General features: G+C 41.9%; 1 protein-coding gene across 10 annotated transcripts in view; it reads right to left on the bottom strand.

Annotated features, from left to right (window-relative positions):
• Positions 1-17,219, bottom strand: part of pcnt (pericentrin) — a 57,282-nt gene that overhangs the window by 35,897 nt on the left and 4,166 nt on the right. For 7 of the 10 annotated variants that reach the window (XM_061793709.1, XM_061793716.1, XM_061793711.1 and 4 more), the window contains 24 exons: positions 16,341-16,511; positions 14,969-15,103; positions 14,357-14,503; positions 12,340-13,151; positions 11,497-11,814; positions 10,963-11,308; positions 9,722-10,087; positions 7,369-7,587; positions 7,118-7,213; positions 6,035-6,178; positions 5,734-5,935; positions 5,584-5,651; positions 5,232-5,508; positions 4,716-4,816; positions 4,238-4,352; positions 3,909-4,035; positions 3,659-3,778; positions 3,505-3,580; positions 2,157-2,240; positions 1,917-2,028; positions 1,018-1,058; positions 817-948; positions 558-750; positions 354-486 (listed from right to left, as the gene is read on the bottom strand). In XM_061793709.1, coding sequence (XP_061649693.1) covers positions 354-486; positions 558-750; positions 817-948; positions 1,018-1,058; positions 1,917-2,028; positions 2,157-2,240; positions 3,505-3,580; positions 3,659-3,778; positions 3,909-4,035; positions 4,238-4,352; positions 4,716-4,816; positions 5,232-5,508; positions 5,584-5,651; positions 5,734-5,935; positions 6,035-6,178; positions 7,118-7,213; positions 7,369-7,587; positions 9,722-10,087; positions 10,963-11,308; positions 11,497-11,814; positions 12,340-13,151; positions 14,357-14,503; positions 14,969-15,103; positions 16,341-16,511 — 4,535 coding nt within the window. The remainder of the gene's footprint in view (positions 1-353; positions 487-557; positions 751-816; positions 949-1,017; positions 1,059-1,916; positions 2,029-2,156; positions 2,241-3,504; positions 3,581-3,658; positions 3,779-3,908; positions 4,036-4,237; positions 4,353-4,715; positions 4,817-5,231; positions 5,509-5,583; positions 5,652-5,733; positions 5,936-6,034; positions 6,179-7,117; positions 7,214-7,368; positions 7,588-9,721; positions 10,088-10,962; positions 11,309-11,496; positions 11,815-12,339; positions 13,152-14,356; positions 14,504-14,968; positions 15,104-16,340; positions 16,512-17,219) is intronic. The other 3 variants (XM_061793710.1, XM_061793719.1, XM_061793717.1) reach the window with 1 other exon arrangement.

Below are 17,219 nucleotides of genomic sequence, written 5' to 3'. Positions count from 1 at the left end.
ACTTTTTCATAAGGCAAAGCTATGTTGTTGGAAATAAAGTGTAATTCTCTTTGTTTTGTTTCGTGTGACAGTAAACTTCAACTGGGAGTGGCATTGGACAGTTTAAAGTCGCTTTTGTGAGGAGTTAAAAATTCAATATTTGGCAAACTGCTGCTTACTGTGAAGTGAGTTGAGTTCACTGACACCATATAGCTTTTGTATCTCAAGTTTGAGCTCGCAAGTCAAAGCAAAAAAAAAAATAAAACAATCAATTACGGTCTGCCACTCCATCGATGCTTAAACGATTCAAGTCTTCATCGTGACGTATCGATTACATGATTTATTTCAACACCCCAATCCAAGACATCTCTCACCGGTCTTGGGCTTGTTTCAGTCGCTCCTCAGCCTGCTGTTGGAGTAGAACCGTGAGCTCTTTCATTTCCTTTGCCATGCTGCTCTTCTCATGTTGTAGCTCCACATCGTACCTTGCTTGAAGAGTCTGAGGGCCTACGACACAAGCGGCAGCGTTACAAACTGAAGGATGGTCACGTCGTTGTTAATAACACGAGTAAACTTACATTCGTTCTTCAGGGACTTTTCCTTCTCCTCTGAGAGAGCATTTTGCAAGCGTGCCTTCTCCTTTTCCATCTCAGTCTTGATGGCAGCCAGTTCAGCTTTGTGCTCCTCTCTCATCCTCCTCATTTCTTCCTCGCCTTGTTGCACCAGCGCTTCCTTGAGACTGACACGCTCCTCGTCAAACTCCCTTTTCAGCTGCGATAGACAGTTTAACGTCCATGTGGCCAGGACACATTGTGATTTTGAGAATTGTTCCCTTACCTTTTGGGTGGTGTCATGCAGCTCTGCATTGAGTTTGTTCATGTCTGCCAGCGTGTTCTCCAAGGTGTGAATGAGGGTCAAGCTGGCGTGTCGCTCCGCGGTGCAACACCATAACCGCAGTTCAACCTCGACCTGATTAACATGAGCACATTGTGTCAAACAGTAGACTTTTTAAAAATGTATTTAGCTTTATCCTCTCACCTCGACTTGTCTTGCTGCCTCCATGTGCACACGAGTGATCTCTGCAAGAGATGAGCTAAGGGTGAATTCATTTACAGTGAACCCTTGCAGATTCAAGGTTTGGCATTCGCAGAATTTTTTGGGGAACATATCCTCTGTTAGTCGCCCGTATTCTCAATCGTGTGTTGTGTGAAAATGCCAAAAGGTGACTTTAGTGACAATGCCTTTTGTGTAAAGTTTATAATGTAATGTTTGATGTTTTCTAGCCCCTGTGTGATGTCACATCAGTTTGCGCTAGCGTGTAATTTAGACTAGTATGCTAACTAATATTATTGATGAGCCTCATGTGAAGGATGTCGAAGAATTTAACTACTGAATACAGTTGTCTATGTAACATGGGTTCACGATTGTGTACATACTAGATGCACGCTTTATGATGCTGGCAGTTTTTTAAGTGCTTTGCCGCCATCATGTGGCATCTATATGCAACTAAACCCCCTGGGGTGAGGGGTATTCTCAAAATGCATAGGGTAGGGCTGGGTTTAAAATAAATAAATAAATAAAATCTCCACGCTTAATTGATATTTACCCCTTTGCTTATAGAAAAATCTAATTATTATTCAAAACATATTTTTCACCCATTGCTTTATTTTTTCTGACACCAAACAAGTTTTTTCCCCACCATCAATGTTTTTTTTACAGGTAAATAAGTGCTTCCTCAAGGAAAACTGTCCCTTTTATCAAAACATACATGCAAACACCATCCTTAAGAAATCAATATTTTAAACATTCAAACACTTTAAATGTGACCTGACAAACTGAAAAAATAAATAAATGAAATGCTCTGACAAACTCAAATTAATAGATGAATCGTCCAGGCCTAGTATATGGTACGCAAATACTTGGATATGGTAAAGCACCTTGTAAGTGACGGTCAGAAATTTTGGCTCGGAGTTGCTCTAGCTCCAGGGAATGGCGAGTCTTCATCTCCTGCAGCTCATTGTAGTAATGGTCCGCGAGATGTGAACGCACCTACCCAAACACGCAAGGAGGGTGGGGTGGGGGGATTAAAAAAAAAAAAAAAAAAAGTATTCTTATTTTCATGTGAAAAGAGGGGGGGAAAAAAGTCAAGAGTGAAAAATGGGTCAAAAGTGGCTTACCTGATGCAGTTCTTCCTTAAAGGATGATTGTAGGTCACTGAGCTCCATTTTGTGTTTGTCCTCCATTTGGGTATAAAACACTTCCTAGATGAGACAAAATATCGAGACATTATACACATTTGAAATGCATTCAAAAACATATCTCAATTTTAAAGCTCTAATAACACCAAAGTAGCTGTGGTATAACTAGATACTCAAAATGATTTTTTTACTTGAAAATCTTTTTAAAACTTGTGCGAGAGGCGAGGTACATCCTGGACTGGTCGCCAGCCAATCGTTGAGCACATAGACAAACAACCATTCATACTTACACTGACACTTACAAATACAGACTCCAAAGATTCAAACCCAGAACCTGTTGATTGTGAGGTACACGTTCAAACCACAACCCCCCCCCCCCAATTGTGCTGCCATAAACATCCACGGAACCCTAAAAATTTCATATTTATGACTAAAATATGATCAGAAAAAAAGTCAACTACAGCGGAACCTCCATTGTTGACTATAAATAAGACTTTCCTATGTCCCAAGTTCCATTTCGTGTTCTACGGTTATCGTTGCACTGACACATTTTCTGTGGTGGCATCCCCCAAAAAACAAAGTCAAAGAAAAAGGAAAATACGCTTGTTAAGTAAGTCGCATAAGATTTGTTGACATCTGATTTGACATCATACTAGGGCAGCAGCTGTGGAATATTTTTAGAATCGAGTATTCTCCCGATTATCCCATCCATTAATTGAGTATTCATTTATTCATTTTCCGAACCGCTTATCCATCGGATAAAAATATATTTTGCATTATTAAAACAACACTACCAACATACAATACAATCAAAAATGTTTGCGTGAGGTGTAGGTATTATTTAGGGTTCGGTGAACGAGTCTACCTGTTGAGTGACTGGGCGCCAGCTGTAGGCCATAGAATGTGTGAATGCGCCTATTTTGCGTTTCTTTTATCATTTGTTCAATAAAACGATTACTGTGTCTATGCTTCACCACTTGTGGGCTCATCACAATACGTTCCAACTTGCGGTGGTAGACTGTATTAAATTAACATGGTACGCCAGTTCTGCTTTACATTGAACACATTACACTAAGTGTGAAATAATTCCAAACTTTGGACATTCTCTGTCTTTTACGGACTGTTTACTCCTGGCTCGCTGCCTTCACAGTCTGCAGCAACAATAGTCTGTGTGGAAAAATGTTCACTGCGAAGCTTTGAGCCAAAGACTTTGCTTCAACCTTTTTTCTTTTTTTTTGTAAATCGAATTATACAAGTTACTTTGTTCCACTGCACTTTAGAGTAAGTTTTACAAAAGCAGCCATGTTCGTAATATTCTCAGCTTCACCTTTTGTTTGTCCACTTTAAGGCTGGTGTCACATTGCACGTCATCCGTTTCTTCAGCCGGATCTTGAGACACGAAACTGAAGCAAATAGGCGATGAGACCAACGTTTCATTTGCGTATTTTAGGATATTCACTGAGGTGGCTTTGCTGGCATACCTGTGATCTGTGGTTTTAAGCACAGACTCCTCCAAAGCACTTTCCACTAGTTTCAGCTGGAGCAGAGCAATTTGCTCTCTGGAGCTCTCCTCAGACATGTGCAACCGCTGCTCAAAGTACCTGGAGCAGGAGGCACAGTTACAATTTTGAAACTAGTGAATCTCAACCAAAGTAACCGTAAAGAGGAAATCAGTTTCCATTTCAATATAATACAAACATAAAAAGACATCACTGTAGTGTGTAGAAATACCTCCTCAGGCTTTCCAGCTCCGCTTCATTCTGCTCTTTGATTTCACGCTTTTGTTCGTTAAATTCAGCTTTGAGGCGATCAATGACGTCAACACGGGACGAGCGAGCCAACAGCTGCTCCTTCAGCTCTGGGATGACAAACATAAAACGAGTTACGTTTGACTGAGGCCCAGAGCTAAACATTTTCAGATTTTCCCCTCTCTCTGTGTTGTCATATTTCATAACTGAGAGGAACCAGTCAATCAAAAAATGCTAGCTGTTCCCGTGTTGTTAAATCAATACTTTTGATGAAAAGGCTGTCTTGATGTCAGGTTGGATCATAAACCTCACCTCCTAGCTCTTGACGACTGGCTCTCATACTCTCTAGCTGAGTCCACAACTGGCCTACTTCCTGCTGTGAGCTCTTCTTCAGCAGATCTTTCTCCTCCTGCAGACGCGAAAGCTGCTTGACAGAACCAAAGGATGACAGCACATTTTAGAACGGCGTTTAATTGTGGCCAGCCTAACGCAGCCCTGTGCAATAATCATGTTGTATGTTATATTATAGTTACATATAGAGAGAGAGAACTAACTAACACAGATTTTGAGTTCAACAAAAAAAAAAAAAAAGTGGGAGCAAAAAACAAATGGGGTGGGCGAGGAACAGGTCAGACGCATTTTCCAAGCAGATTGGGTCGAGAAATTCCCACACAAGAGGATAATTGCTCAGGATAACTTTTTTTTTTTTTTTAGAGGCATCCGATAATCGGGCCTTTGCTGACTTTGATCAGAATGTTGGGAAAATGCTCAAATTTGGCCCGATTGTCACCTCTTCCTGCAGCTGCCGATGCCTCTCCTCTAGTTGGCGCACTTGCTGCTCCCTCTCCTGAAGCAATGCCTTGTGGCTAGACACCAACTCCTCCTGAGAACCTGAATGGCATTTAGAAAAGAAATAGTTCAACTATCCAAAAAGTATTCAAGCTCTTCACATTCAGAATCAGAATCAGAATTCCCACACTTACGTTACGGCCCATCACTTATGTTACGTTACTGCCTTATTCCAAAATGGAATAAATTCATTTCCCCCCTCAAAATTCTACCCACACCCTATAACAACATGATTTATCATCAGATGTGATTTAAAAAAAAAATAATAATAATAAAAAATAAATAAATTGTCATTATGGGGCGTTGTGTGTAGAATTTTAAGGGAAAAATACTTTTAAAAAATCAATTTTGGATTAAGGCCGTAACATAACAAAACATAGAAAAGGTCAACGGTGAAGACTTTCCAGATGCAATGTGCATCTTTGTTGAAGTTTGTATTGAAATGCATGGCACTTACAGCCCGCAGCATTCCTGTCAGCCCAGGATTCCTTCAATTCCTCCTCCAGTTTCTGCTTCTGCTCCTGACTGGAGATCTCGAAGCTCTCCAGGTGTGCTTTTGACTCCCGCAGCTCCGTCTGAGCCTGGGACAAAGATTCCTTGGCTTCGATTAAAGCTTGGCTGGTCTGGGCGAGGGACGCCTGTGTTTCGGCGAGCTCTGTACGGGTGCTGGCAAGGCTGCCCTGGAACATCGACTGGGTAGTTTCAGCTTGAGCTGCCCACTCAGATCTTAGAACCTGTAAAAAGAACAGAAAATTACCTAAATGTATAAATATTTAACACATTAAATGAAGGTTTTTGGAAAGCCTCACGTGTATCTCTTTGGTCTGCTTCTCCTCCATGGAACCTTTCTCATCGGCAAACTTCTGCTTCAACTCGTCTGAACATGCAAAAAACATTGAAACGATTAGATTTTCATTTTATTTAAATTTTTAGGAACAAGTGATGCCCTCCACACTCACCCATGTCACGTTGATGCAACCTACGCAGTCGGTCGAGCTGCGCCTCATTCTGCTCTCTGATGTGGTCCAGTTCCAACTGGTGCTGGTCCTGCAGGGAGGCCTGACCCTCTACGAGAGTGGAGTCCTGGGATACCTCAAGCTGGGACGTGTGGAGGTATATCAGGCTCAGGCGCAAGGCTTCGAGCTCACTGTTCTTCTGGGCCTTCGGGGGAGAAGAGAACAAAGTGCTGAAAACCACTTGTCATGCAAATTAGCTCCAAAAACTCGGCCTCAAAATAATTGTTAGGTTGCCATTCTTTACCTGTGCCTGTTCCATTTCAACCTGGTGAGCAGCCTCCAAACACTCCGTTACCTCCATGGTGACCTCCGTCTTCAGCCTACTAAGCTCCTCATCATGTTTTTCCTTCAGCTCCGACACCATCCGCTCATGCTCTCGTTCCGTCACCTGCAGAGGGAAACGATTAAGGAGGAGGCTCTTTAAAATAACTACTTAAAATGGAGCTGCGCATTGTGTACTGATACTGCCCCATTTGCAGTGAAGCCATGACAATGGTTGAGCCGAAGGGCCACATTTGACTTTTAAAACTGGCTTATAAAAAGTGAAAATGTCCGTGTAAGTTTCTTTTACATTATTTTATTCATTTTAATAATTCTCATTTTAAATTCTATTATTTAAAATTAATTTACTTAAGTTAATGGTAGATATAAAATTTTTCATTTTACCAAAATCTTTCTTTAAAAAAAAAAAACAATTAATGATTTATTTAATACAATTTAAAAATGTTAAGTGTATACCAAATTCTTTATTCTATTATTCTTAAGTAAAAATAAAAACACATTTTTAAATTTGTTTATTCATAATTCAATTCATTATAATGAAATAACTTGTTTAATAAAATGAATGTTTTAATTTATATATTCACAATTGTTTATTTAATATTTTCGTAATGCAATATTAATAATTATTATTCATGTTATTTAATGATTAACTAACTATTAAAAGATGTATCTAAAAATGTTACATGTATATAAGGGTTTATTTTAATATTTGTTTTTGTAATAAAATTCACATTTTTAAATTTGATTCATAACTTAATTATAAGTTATTTAATAAAAACAATTTAAAAAATGTTAAGTGTATAAATGCAATTTTTGTTTTTCTTTTATTTTTTTATTTACAATAAATCAATAAACCAATATTTGAATCAAATAAAATGTATACATTTTAATTAACCAATTTTAGAAAGAAAAAAACTGCTAAATTAATGCAACAAATATTTCAGGACTCTTGATAAAGTAAATGCCCAGTGGGTCGAATTAAAGAACAACTAAGTGGCACGCAGGCCATACTTTGCTTAACCCATCATTATACCATTTTAAATACCTGTTTGATGAGGCTGATCTGTCGCTTCTGTTCCTGCTCTATGGCTGCTATCCGCACCAGCACCTCAGTTTCCATGCGGCTGTTCAATTCTGAAATCTACACATTTATGTGGGGGGAGGGACAGCTCTCAGTAAATGTTCTCTTTGCAGAGTCCACATTTTTGAACATCATAAAGGAAATAAATGTAAATGTATTTTTCCCCAACGATGAGATTATGCCTTCATTTAACATGGGCAGTTCCTGTGTCCCACCTCTCGTTGATGTTGATCCAGGAGCTCTGCCATCTCTTGCTGGTGAGATGCCTGGAGTCTCTCCGTAGCCTCCTCCACAGCCAAGACCTGCCTCTCCATCAGTGCCTTCACCTCCTCATCCCGCTCCATCCTGAGCTCCTCGAGGATTTCCCTCACATCTTGAACTTCTCTGTCCTTCTCCCGTCTCTCATCCTCCCATTTCTCTCGCTCTTCAGCCAACTGAAGAAGACAATAAAAACATAATGAATGGTGATTTCAGCTAAGGAGCTAAAAAAAAACAATCAATACTACTCAAAAAATATTGGGATATTGGGCTTTTGGGTGAAATTGCAGGATGAACTTAAAATGCACAATAAGGTTTAAGGTGAATCAATTTGACCTTCTCTAAACCTTTGAAAGCACATGACAAGCTATTTAATGTTTTAGCACAACTTGCTGTCCTCTAACAAGGAGCTGAACGGCAACAGGTGTTTGATTCATGAACATTTCTAAGGATGTCCAACTTATAGTGTATGCCTTTCTGTGACTCTTCCAGTCTCTGTATCTCTGTTGCAACTAGGCTTTACAAGATCAGGATTTTTGGGGCCGATCACAGAGTTTAAAAAAACGATAACCAATCACCGATCCGATCACAAGATGGAGGAATGTGTCTATTTAAATAACTTGTTCATTTACTGTATATACTTGAGTATTGTATACTGAGTATCTTCAAAAGTATTCTCTATTCAGGTCATGTATTCTAATCAGTCAGGTCAAACAAAGATTACAACATGACAGAAATAATGGGTGCTAACTTACTGTAATTAAATTACTTTATTGTAATTAAATTACTTTCACACACACCAAAACTTTAGAGATTGATACAACATAACGCCGGCATGTGTACGTACAACCGTTAGTGCTAGCACTAGCTTGCTAGGCTACATAACGTTTTGTTGCCAGCTAGCAGGTCGTATTGTATTAAAAGTACGTGAACATACCTCAAGCATTCCTTGACTTAAAGTCCTCTCCCGAGCACGGGTGACCACCAGCACGTTTTCCCCAATTTTGTTCTTATAATACACACGACGCGGTCCATTGCTGTTGTTGTCGCCATGGTAACGCGTGTATCCGGTCACGTTTGAGTTGACAAAGCCCAGTGATCGTAAATGACGGGATGCGGTGGTATCAGAATACAAGATTTTATTGCAGTTGTCTGACATAGTGCAATTGTGAAAGACCAAATGTGTCTGTCTAGTCTGATCCAGGCATTATGTGTTGTCTGTCTCACACCGCGAACATATTTTATTTTTTTTTTTAAATATTGGAGGTCAGATATTTACAGTACTAGGTCAAAAGACGCGACAAGGCAAAAAATAAACAAGCTTTTGGATTCAAATATACTGTACATGATGGCGACGCGGAGTAAATGTCTTTTGAGGAGCCAATCAATGATGTCACTGATCGGATCGGCGAATTATGACAAAGCCGATCAGCATAAAATGCTAATTATCGGCCGTTACCGATCAAGCTGATCAGATCGGTGTAAAGTCTAGTTGCAACCTGCTGACTGATGACATCTACGCTCAGTGGCCACGTCCCTCTGAGAATATCCTATACTGTTGATCAGTTGTTAGGCATCGTCTTGGTCTCATGATATGAAAATGTGAACAGCATGATGAAGAGGACTTTTCTTTAGCTAATTGAGCCAGAAAATTATTAGGTCATTCATGGATCAAACACCTCCATCCATCCATCCATCCATTTTCTGAGCCGCTTCTCCTCGCGGGCGTGCTGGAGCCTATCCCAGCTGTCATCGGGCAGGAGGCGGGGTACACCCTGAACTGGTTGCCAGCCAATCGCAGGGCACATACAAACAAACAAGCATTTGCACACACAGTCACACCTACGGGCAATTTAGAGTCTCCAATTAATGCATGTTTTTGAGATGTGGGAGGAAACCGGAGTTCCCGGAGAAAACCCACGCAGTCACGGGGAGAACATGCAAACTCCACACAGGCGGGGCCGGGGATTGAACCCGGGTCCTCAGAACTGTGAGGCTGACGCTCTAACCAGTCCACCGTGCCGCCGGATCAAACACGTGTTGTAAATTTTGCCATTCATCACATTGTTAGAAAACAGCAAGTTGTCCAAAAAGTACTGAAATATGGACACGTGCATTCGAAGGTTTAGAGGTCAAATTAAGATAACCTGTAAAGGTCATAGTGCAACTCCATGTAATTACAAACCCCTTCTAGCGGGTGGAGGGGCTTCAATTTTTCACAGATTTTTGTTATTTGTGCGGGGCTTTGTCCCTATCCCCTGTGAATAGCTGAGTGTATCCCAAACTTTTTCTGACTTGTGTAAGTCTCACCTCTGCATCCTTGGCTTGTAGCAAGTTCTTAAACTGTTCAAGTTCCTCCTTGAGCACCTCTTCCATCTTCTTCATCTGTTCACCTTTCTCCTGCGCTGCCAGAGTTTGGGCCTCCTTGAGGTTGACAATCTCAGCTTCCAGTTCCCTCCTTAGTTTCTCAGCACTTTCCAAACTGCTTTGCTTTTTCTCCAGTTCTACCTGTAGGCTTTCTAACTCTGTTTGGATGCCTAGTAGCTGGGCACGTGTGCTTTGGAGCTCCTCCCCCATTCGGTCCATCACCGCAGTCCTTTCGTCCAGCAGGGTAGATGTGGTTTGATTCCTCCTTTTAGTCTCTTCTAGCTCCAATATGACTTCATTATCACTGGCCTTGGATGGGAGAGAGAAAATGACATTTATTAGTCCCACAACTGGGAAACATTTATCGTTTCAGCAGCAATAGTGGATACAAGAAATAAAAAATAGCATGCAAGGAGGACACAAAAAGGTTTGTACATTTGATAATACAATTTTTTAAATGTTTCACATACATTTTCACACACTACTGAAACGCTCGCACAGACTACTGAAGTTGCAGTATATTAAATGAGCATATTTCAGTATATTCCATCCATTTTCTGTACCGCTTATCCTCACTAGGGTCGCGGGCGTGCTGGAGCCTATCCCAGCTATCTTCGGGCGGGAGGCGGGTACACCCTGAACTGGTCGCCAGCCAATCGCAGGTATTTCAGTATGTTGTCTTAGAGAATTATGTGTGTGAGAATTTAATTTGCGTGAGAGCATTTCAGCAATGCATGCAAGAGCATTCAGTAGTGTGCGTGGGTGTGTCAACACTGTGAGTAAAAAAAAAAAATATATATAAATAAAAATCTAGGTGTGAGAGCGATTCAATAGTGTATCTGAGTTTAAAAATTCAGTAGTGTGTCTGTATTTCACTTGTGAGCAAAAATAATAATTCAATGGTGTGAGCATGAGTGTTTCAGTAGTGTGTATGAGAGCGTTTCAGTAGCATCTACTAGATCGTTTCAGTAGTGTATAAGTGTAGTATAAGTGTACAAGATGTTTCAGTAGTATGTGTGAGAGCATTTTTTGTAGTGTGTGGATGAAAGTGTTTCATTAGTGTGTGAGAGGGTTTTTGTTGTGAATATGAGAGCATTGCAGAGAATTTTATATAGTGAGAGTAAAAGGTAATCTTGAATTATGATGGCCCCTCATACATACTTTTGGTTGTTTCATAAACGTACCTGCAGTGTTTCCAGATGGTTGTCATCATGTAAAGTACCATTCACAGTCTGTTTAATCTCCTGTAGAGACACTTCCAGCATCTCCTGCTGGTCTTGACGTGACGGGAAAGGCGTCTCGCTCTTCTCGTTAAGCTGCTCGGACAGTTTATCCTCCTCTATTGAAGGGACCAGCGGGGAAGTTTCAGCTGAGATTTCCAGTGCCTTTCTCTCCAATAAGGCAGCTAGTTTGTTCTTAAGGCCGTCTTGCTCGAGACTTTTCACGTTCATCTCCTCCTCAGCGTATATCCTCCTCTCCTTCTCGAGCTGCCTGAGGGCTTCCATGAGCTCCTCTGTAACTTGAGCCCACCTAGACACAAAGATGGCATAGAAGAGCTGTGAGCTTGATCCCAAATGGCAGAGGTGGGAGTAAATCACATTTTTTAAAACAAAATTTAAAAACATCCTAAAACCTTAAACCCCCCACTGTAAGTATAACTTTGAGTCAAGTCCCCCACCTCTGCAAAATGGAGAACCCTTTTCAGTTTTCCGTCTCACCTGCTCCTAGCCTCCTCCAGCTCTTCGGCTGTCTTGCAAACTTCCTCTCGCAACACATTCAAGTCGTGGTCCTTCATAGACAGCTCCTGACGCAGCTCCCCGCACTGCTGATTCAGCAGCTCTTTGGCGAGGTCCGTCTCTCTGAAAAGCTGATCGGAAACGCCGCTCACGGGTTCAAAAAGTGAGTTGTTGAGCAACGGGGTGTTTGAGCTGTCAGCCACGGAGGAGCCCTCGTGGACGTCCGAGTCCTCTTTGGGGGGACAGTTGGAGATGGACAGCAGAGGTTGGTCGTGGAAAACGTCGCTGTTAAGCTCAAAGCTGTAAGGAGGGGAGCAAAGAGCAATTAGGGCACTGGTGTCAAATCAAAGGACCACGGGCCGGATCCGGATTGACAAGCTTTTCCAAATTTTTGAAAACTACTCATAAAAATGATAACCAAATGCAACGGCAATGATTTAATATTATATGATAGGAAAGGGGGAAGAAGTGTAACTGCCTTGTGCTCGAGCCATAGGTCTACTCTGTAGAAAAACACAGTGCAGCTCAGCTTCTGGCAAGCAGAGATCATGGTTAGCCATGTTTAAAAAACAAAAACAAAAACAAAAAAACAAGGGTGGTACAAATGCAACTTCCAGCACCATTTAAAGCTTCAGATGGAGGCAAAGCAAAAATAAATTAGAGCTGAAGAAGAAGAGCTGAAGCTGGAAACTAGAAAATTAGACAGAAATCCCCACCTTTGATAAGTCTCATTACATTTGAATTAATACAGCTAAAATGTTTAAAAAAAAAAAAAAGGCAGTGAGGTAAAAATGACAGACCAAGTAGGAGGACGAGTGATCAAACCTTTGGTCTGAAGAGATGTCCAGCTCACTGCAAGGTCCGACATAGTTCATTGAACATTGTGCAAAGTAGCGCTCCATTAGAATGTCCCCAGATACCATGACATTCATGTTGTCCTGGACCGATCCAATTTCATCATTGCTTTCGTCGGGGCTGGTGAGCTCAGCAAAACTGAAACCAGCTTTGGCTTGGTTCTGGAGGTTCTTGGAGGCTTTCAGTCCCGTGACTTCTTTCGCAGTCTCCTCCAACAGCCGGTTGACTCTCTCCAGCTCTTCTCTGTGCTCCTCTTTCAACTTCCTCACCGCCTCCTCCTGACTTAATCGCTCATCCTCGAGACGGCGGGCGAACACAGCTTCCTCCTCGTACAATCTCCTCTGTGACTCTTCCTCCTCCTGAAGCCTCTTCCTCAGCTCCAGCAGCTCTCTGTTGAGTACCTCCTTCTCCTCAAGGCAGTGACTCCGGACTTGGCTCAGCTGGATCAGCAGGTCCTTTCTTTCATCCTCCAGTAACGAAAGCACATGTTGGTGATTCTCTTTCTCCTTTTCCAGCTCAGAACACAGGCGAAGGTAGTTGTCCTTCTCCTTTCGTAGCTTAGCCTTCAGCTCAGACAGGACGGGGTCTGTCTCAGTCTCGCTGTCGGTGCTGGAGCCCTCAGCGCTGGTTTGGGAATCGAGGCCCACGCTCCCCGACTGCGCCGTTGATACGTCTTCCATGCTGAGGTCCTCATTTTGGGAGTCGTGTCGCCGCTGCTGCTTAGCTACATCGGGGAATTCTGCTCCAGGGTGTTTTTTTAGGCGTTGAAAGCCCACACTCGTCTGTGTCACAGAATATTTAGAGATGCAAGTTTAGTTTCCAGATCTAAACTGAATTCCAATGGTACCTTGCCTAACGAATGCACCAATTTACAAGTTTTCCGAGATACAAGCTGTCGCTTGGTCGATTTTTTTGCTTTGTGTTGCGAGCAAAATTTTAACTTACAAATCAGCTTTAGCCGCTTCACCATTAGATGCTGGCAACGAACTTCACAACATCCAGCCACTGTCAGTTGTGAAAGTGCAGGTAACAGGTTTTGTGCTCACATTTTCCGTTTTTTGGGTGAAGGTGTTTTGCCAAAAATTCATTGGCAACCAGTTCAGGGTGTACCCCGCCTCCTGCCTGCAGTTAGCTGGGATAGGCTCCAGCATACCCGCGACACGAGTGAGGATAAGCGGTGTAGAAAATGGATGGATGGATGGAGTGCTATTTTGTCTTGTTAAAAAAAAACATTATAAAAATGTTGTGTGTTTTTTGTGATGCTGGAACGGATGGAAATCCATTCATTTTAATGGGGAAAGTAGATTTGAGATACAGGTGACTTGAGTTACAAGCAGGGTCACGGAACGAATTAAACCCGTAAATCAAGGAGCCACTGTATTTTCAATATACTTCCTCAAATAGTGGCCATGATCATTATTTAATTTCAGGGAGTATCTGGTATCTATGTGGGTTATGGAGTTTATCAAGATTTCCCCAAAATAAGGGTGTCCACAATTTAAGAGAAAGCATAGTGTACATTGTTTTCATTTTCACTTAATTCCATCTATCCATCCATCCATTTTCTCTAGGGCTTGTCTTCATTCGAGGCGATGGGTGAGCTGGAGCCCATCCCAGACGACTTTGGGCGAGAGGCGGAGTACACCTTGGACTGATCGCCAGCCAATAGTAGGGCACATACAGACCAACAACCATTCACACTCACATGTCGACCTATTAGCCATTTCGAGCTTTCTAGTAACCCAAGAAGCATGTTTTGGGTATCGGTCATAGTGAAGGTAATTAGAACAACCTACTGGCCTCATCTGTTATTTTTTATGAGAGTGGGGAAATGAAGCCGCCCTTTTAAGTGTGGCATTTATTAAAAAGAAGCCCACTATTTGGGAAAATATGTAGATACCGGGGATATCGACCAGTAGAATTGCTAGTCAGCAATAATTCCCATTTATGCATTAAGCATGACCAAAACGGCATTGACAATGCATACCTGCAGCTGTTGGAGCTGTTTCTGTAGGGCCTGGATCTGGCAGGTGAGGGACTGCACTTCCTCGTCCCGACTAGCCCGGGCCTCCTGCAGGTTGAAGCTGAGCTTGGCGATGATGTCATTACTCTTCATCACGGCCTGCTCTAACTGCTGCAAGGACGAACAAAATATATATTTTTGGCTTTTTTTCATGTTTATGTGCAACCAATTCCTGCTAAGAAACAGACAACATGAGCAGAATAATTTTTTCTGTTTTTTTTTTTTTTTTTTGAGTGAAAAGAAACAAGCCCAATGGAAGGCAATCAGTGAGTCAATCACGCTGAATATTTTCAAAAGACATGGTGCTCATTTTCCATTGTTAAAAGCAGTGATTTATCAACATAATTGACCCGTTCTACATGTGATAAATTTATGTCTGCTTTTTTTTAATTAGTAAGAGTAGTACATGGCATGGAAGAAGGCACACTTAGTCACCGCCAAATTGTTTTTCCAATGTTTCATATTTATGACCTAGAAGTGACGACTTTTCTACTCCGTTAGCGTAGGTTAGCGACTACGGCGCATTCGCACATGCATACAATTGTTTGACCAACACAGTGCATTGACCACACATACCTGCAGCTGTTCTTGACTGGTGAGCGCAAGCAGCTCCTCCTCCCCCAGTTCACCGACGGGGGAAATGTTCGACTCCGTGCTAAGGAGCTCATCCTTTTCTCTTTGAACCTCCACCTTGTTGGGGGTCAATGCATCCTACGAAGATGGACATAGAGATTAAGCAACTGTTCAGTCATCACTTTGCACATTTTCTGTGGCGGGGGGGGATGTACGTCAGTTAATCTGGGCCAGGTTGCTATGACAACATGGCTCGCAGGCAACATGATGGTTAGTGACCCATTTCTGTAATGTATGTTTACAGAGCGGAGGGGAGGGTTACTCGTTAAAGCAAGCAGTGAGGATGCAAATCTCTGTGACACACACATTGCATGCCAAGACATCTGAGCCATCATGACACCCACTACTACTACAAAGGCATATTGGAATAATAAATTGAACAGTGTAAAAAATATATTAAAAAAAATAAAAATTGTAGCATTTCATACATACTAATAAAAATGACTATTAATAAAGAACCTTGAAAGATGTGGTTGAAAACTGCCTTGACAAAAGAAACGCATGCATAAAAAAAGACAATCAAGTATAAATACACAACAAGCATGGGTACCGGGTTGTTAAAAGTCGAGGCACCCTGAGGGAGAACGCTTGATAACCTTTAGTTTTAAGCTTCAACTTTGGAACAACCCAAAGGCTGTCACCCGAGGATCTGAGGCTGTGGACTGGCTCGTATGGGGTTAAAATTACACTTTGGGAGCTCAGAGCAAGACCCATTTGCTTTGAAAGTAAAGAGGTACCTTGACTTACTTTTTTCTGCCTTGTCTTTCAAACAATAATTTTTATCTAGGAGTGAGCTTCAGTCACTCTATCCGTCACAACCATCAGTTGGTGTGTTTACCTCGCAGTGAGTCTGTGGTGTTTAGTGCTCGCATTTTCAGATTTTTGTCTTAACAGGTATTTTGCTCAATTTCGTTTTTATAGTCATAAAAAGAGCAAAAAGTGAGTCCACTGAATTCAAGCATGAAATCATCAAATATATGAACGGAATTTTACCAAAAATGGAGTGGAGGAACATGTTGCAAAAACTTTAATACTTTACATTGTATCTTATTATGTTATTACTATGTTTTCATTCAGTACAACATTGGAGAGTTACAAACTATGGCGGTGCTTTTTGAGGGGCTGGAACAGTTACGAGTGTCCTCACGGAATGAATTACAGTTGAAAGTCAAGGTACCAATGTAATCAGTAAACACACTTGTAAAAGTAACTGCAAGACAGTATAGTGGTACTAAAATTGGCACGATGTAATGTGTTTGACTCTGTGAGAAGCTGCTGCATTGTAAACCAGCTGGAGGCGGATAACTCAGAGTACCTCTTGCATGAAGTTCCCATCCAGCTCTTTGTGATTGACCAGCGGCGGCTCTATGTGGCAGTCTTGCGTCGAACCGTCATCCTGCGCGACAGCAGGGCCCGACCTCTTCGCCGCCTTTTTCTCCGCCCCCGCACCGTTGCTCTTCGCCCGCTTCTGTCGGAAGCTAGCAAGCTGCGCAGGAAGGACAGCAAGAGGTAGACGGACACGTAGGTCAGCACCGCCGAGCACCACCACACCAGCAGCATGGCTGACTTTTTTTATTTGTTTTTTAAACTGTTCAGAAGATTACAATGAAAGAAAAAGTGAAGAGTCACAAAAAGTGTACGCCGTTGATCATCCCCATTCTGGTGAATAAATGCGGTACAAGAGAAAGTAGAAGCAATCCCAAACCTGAGTTTAGAAGAGGCTACGCATGAAAAATAAGAGTTTGTTCATTTTGAAACATTCACAATCCATTTCATGATGCTTCTCATTCCCTTCCTCACTCTGCCTGTCTCTCACTCTCTCATTTTTAAGCAGCTTAAATCAGACTAGAGCCGTTCACATAGTGACAGAGACCCTCGTGTAGCTCCTCATTAGACACATGACCACCATTTTGTAGATGCTGATGGCAGACTCTCCTAACACTCCTTCACCTCTCATCATCATGTGAGCATTGCACAGAGCAGAGGGATGCACAAACTCTGAATAAGGGATGGTATGGGTCTCGACTGAGGAAAACAAGGCGGAGCATCAGAGGTATTCATACGGAGAGGAGGAGACAAAGCAGCGTGTGTGTGTGTGTGTGTGTGTGTGAGACCGCACGCATAAGTGTTCAATTCGATTCAAGATGACACGACCGTGGGAGAGCTACTTGTTACTCTGAGCAAAGAGTCCCAC

This window comes from Phyllopteryx taeniolatus, chromosome 13 (assembly GCF_024500385.1).
Source record: "Phyllopteryx taeniolatus isolate TA_2022b chromosome 13, UOR_Ptae_1.2, whole genome shotgun sequence".
Classification (NCBI taxonomy): domain Eukaryota; kingdom Metazoa; phylum Chordata; class Actinopteri; order Syngnathiformes; family Syngnathidae; genus Phyllopteryx; species Phyllopteryx taeniolatus.
Note: the sequence above shows the minus strand (reverse complement) of the source record. Positions and strands in the feature narration are given on the sequence as shown.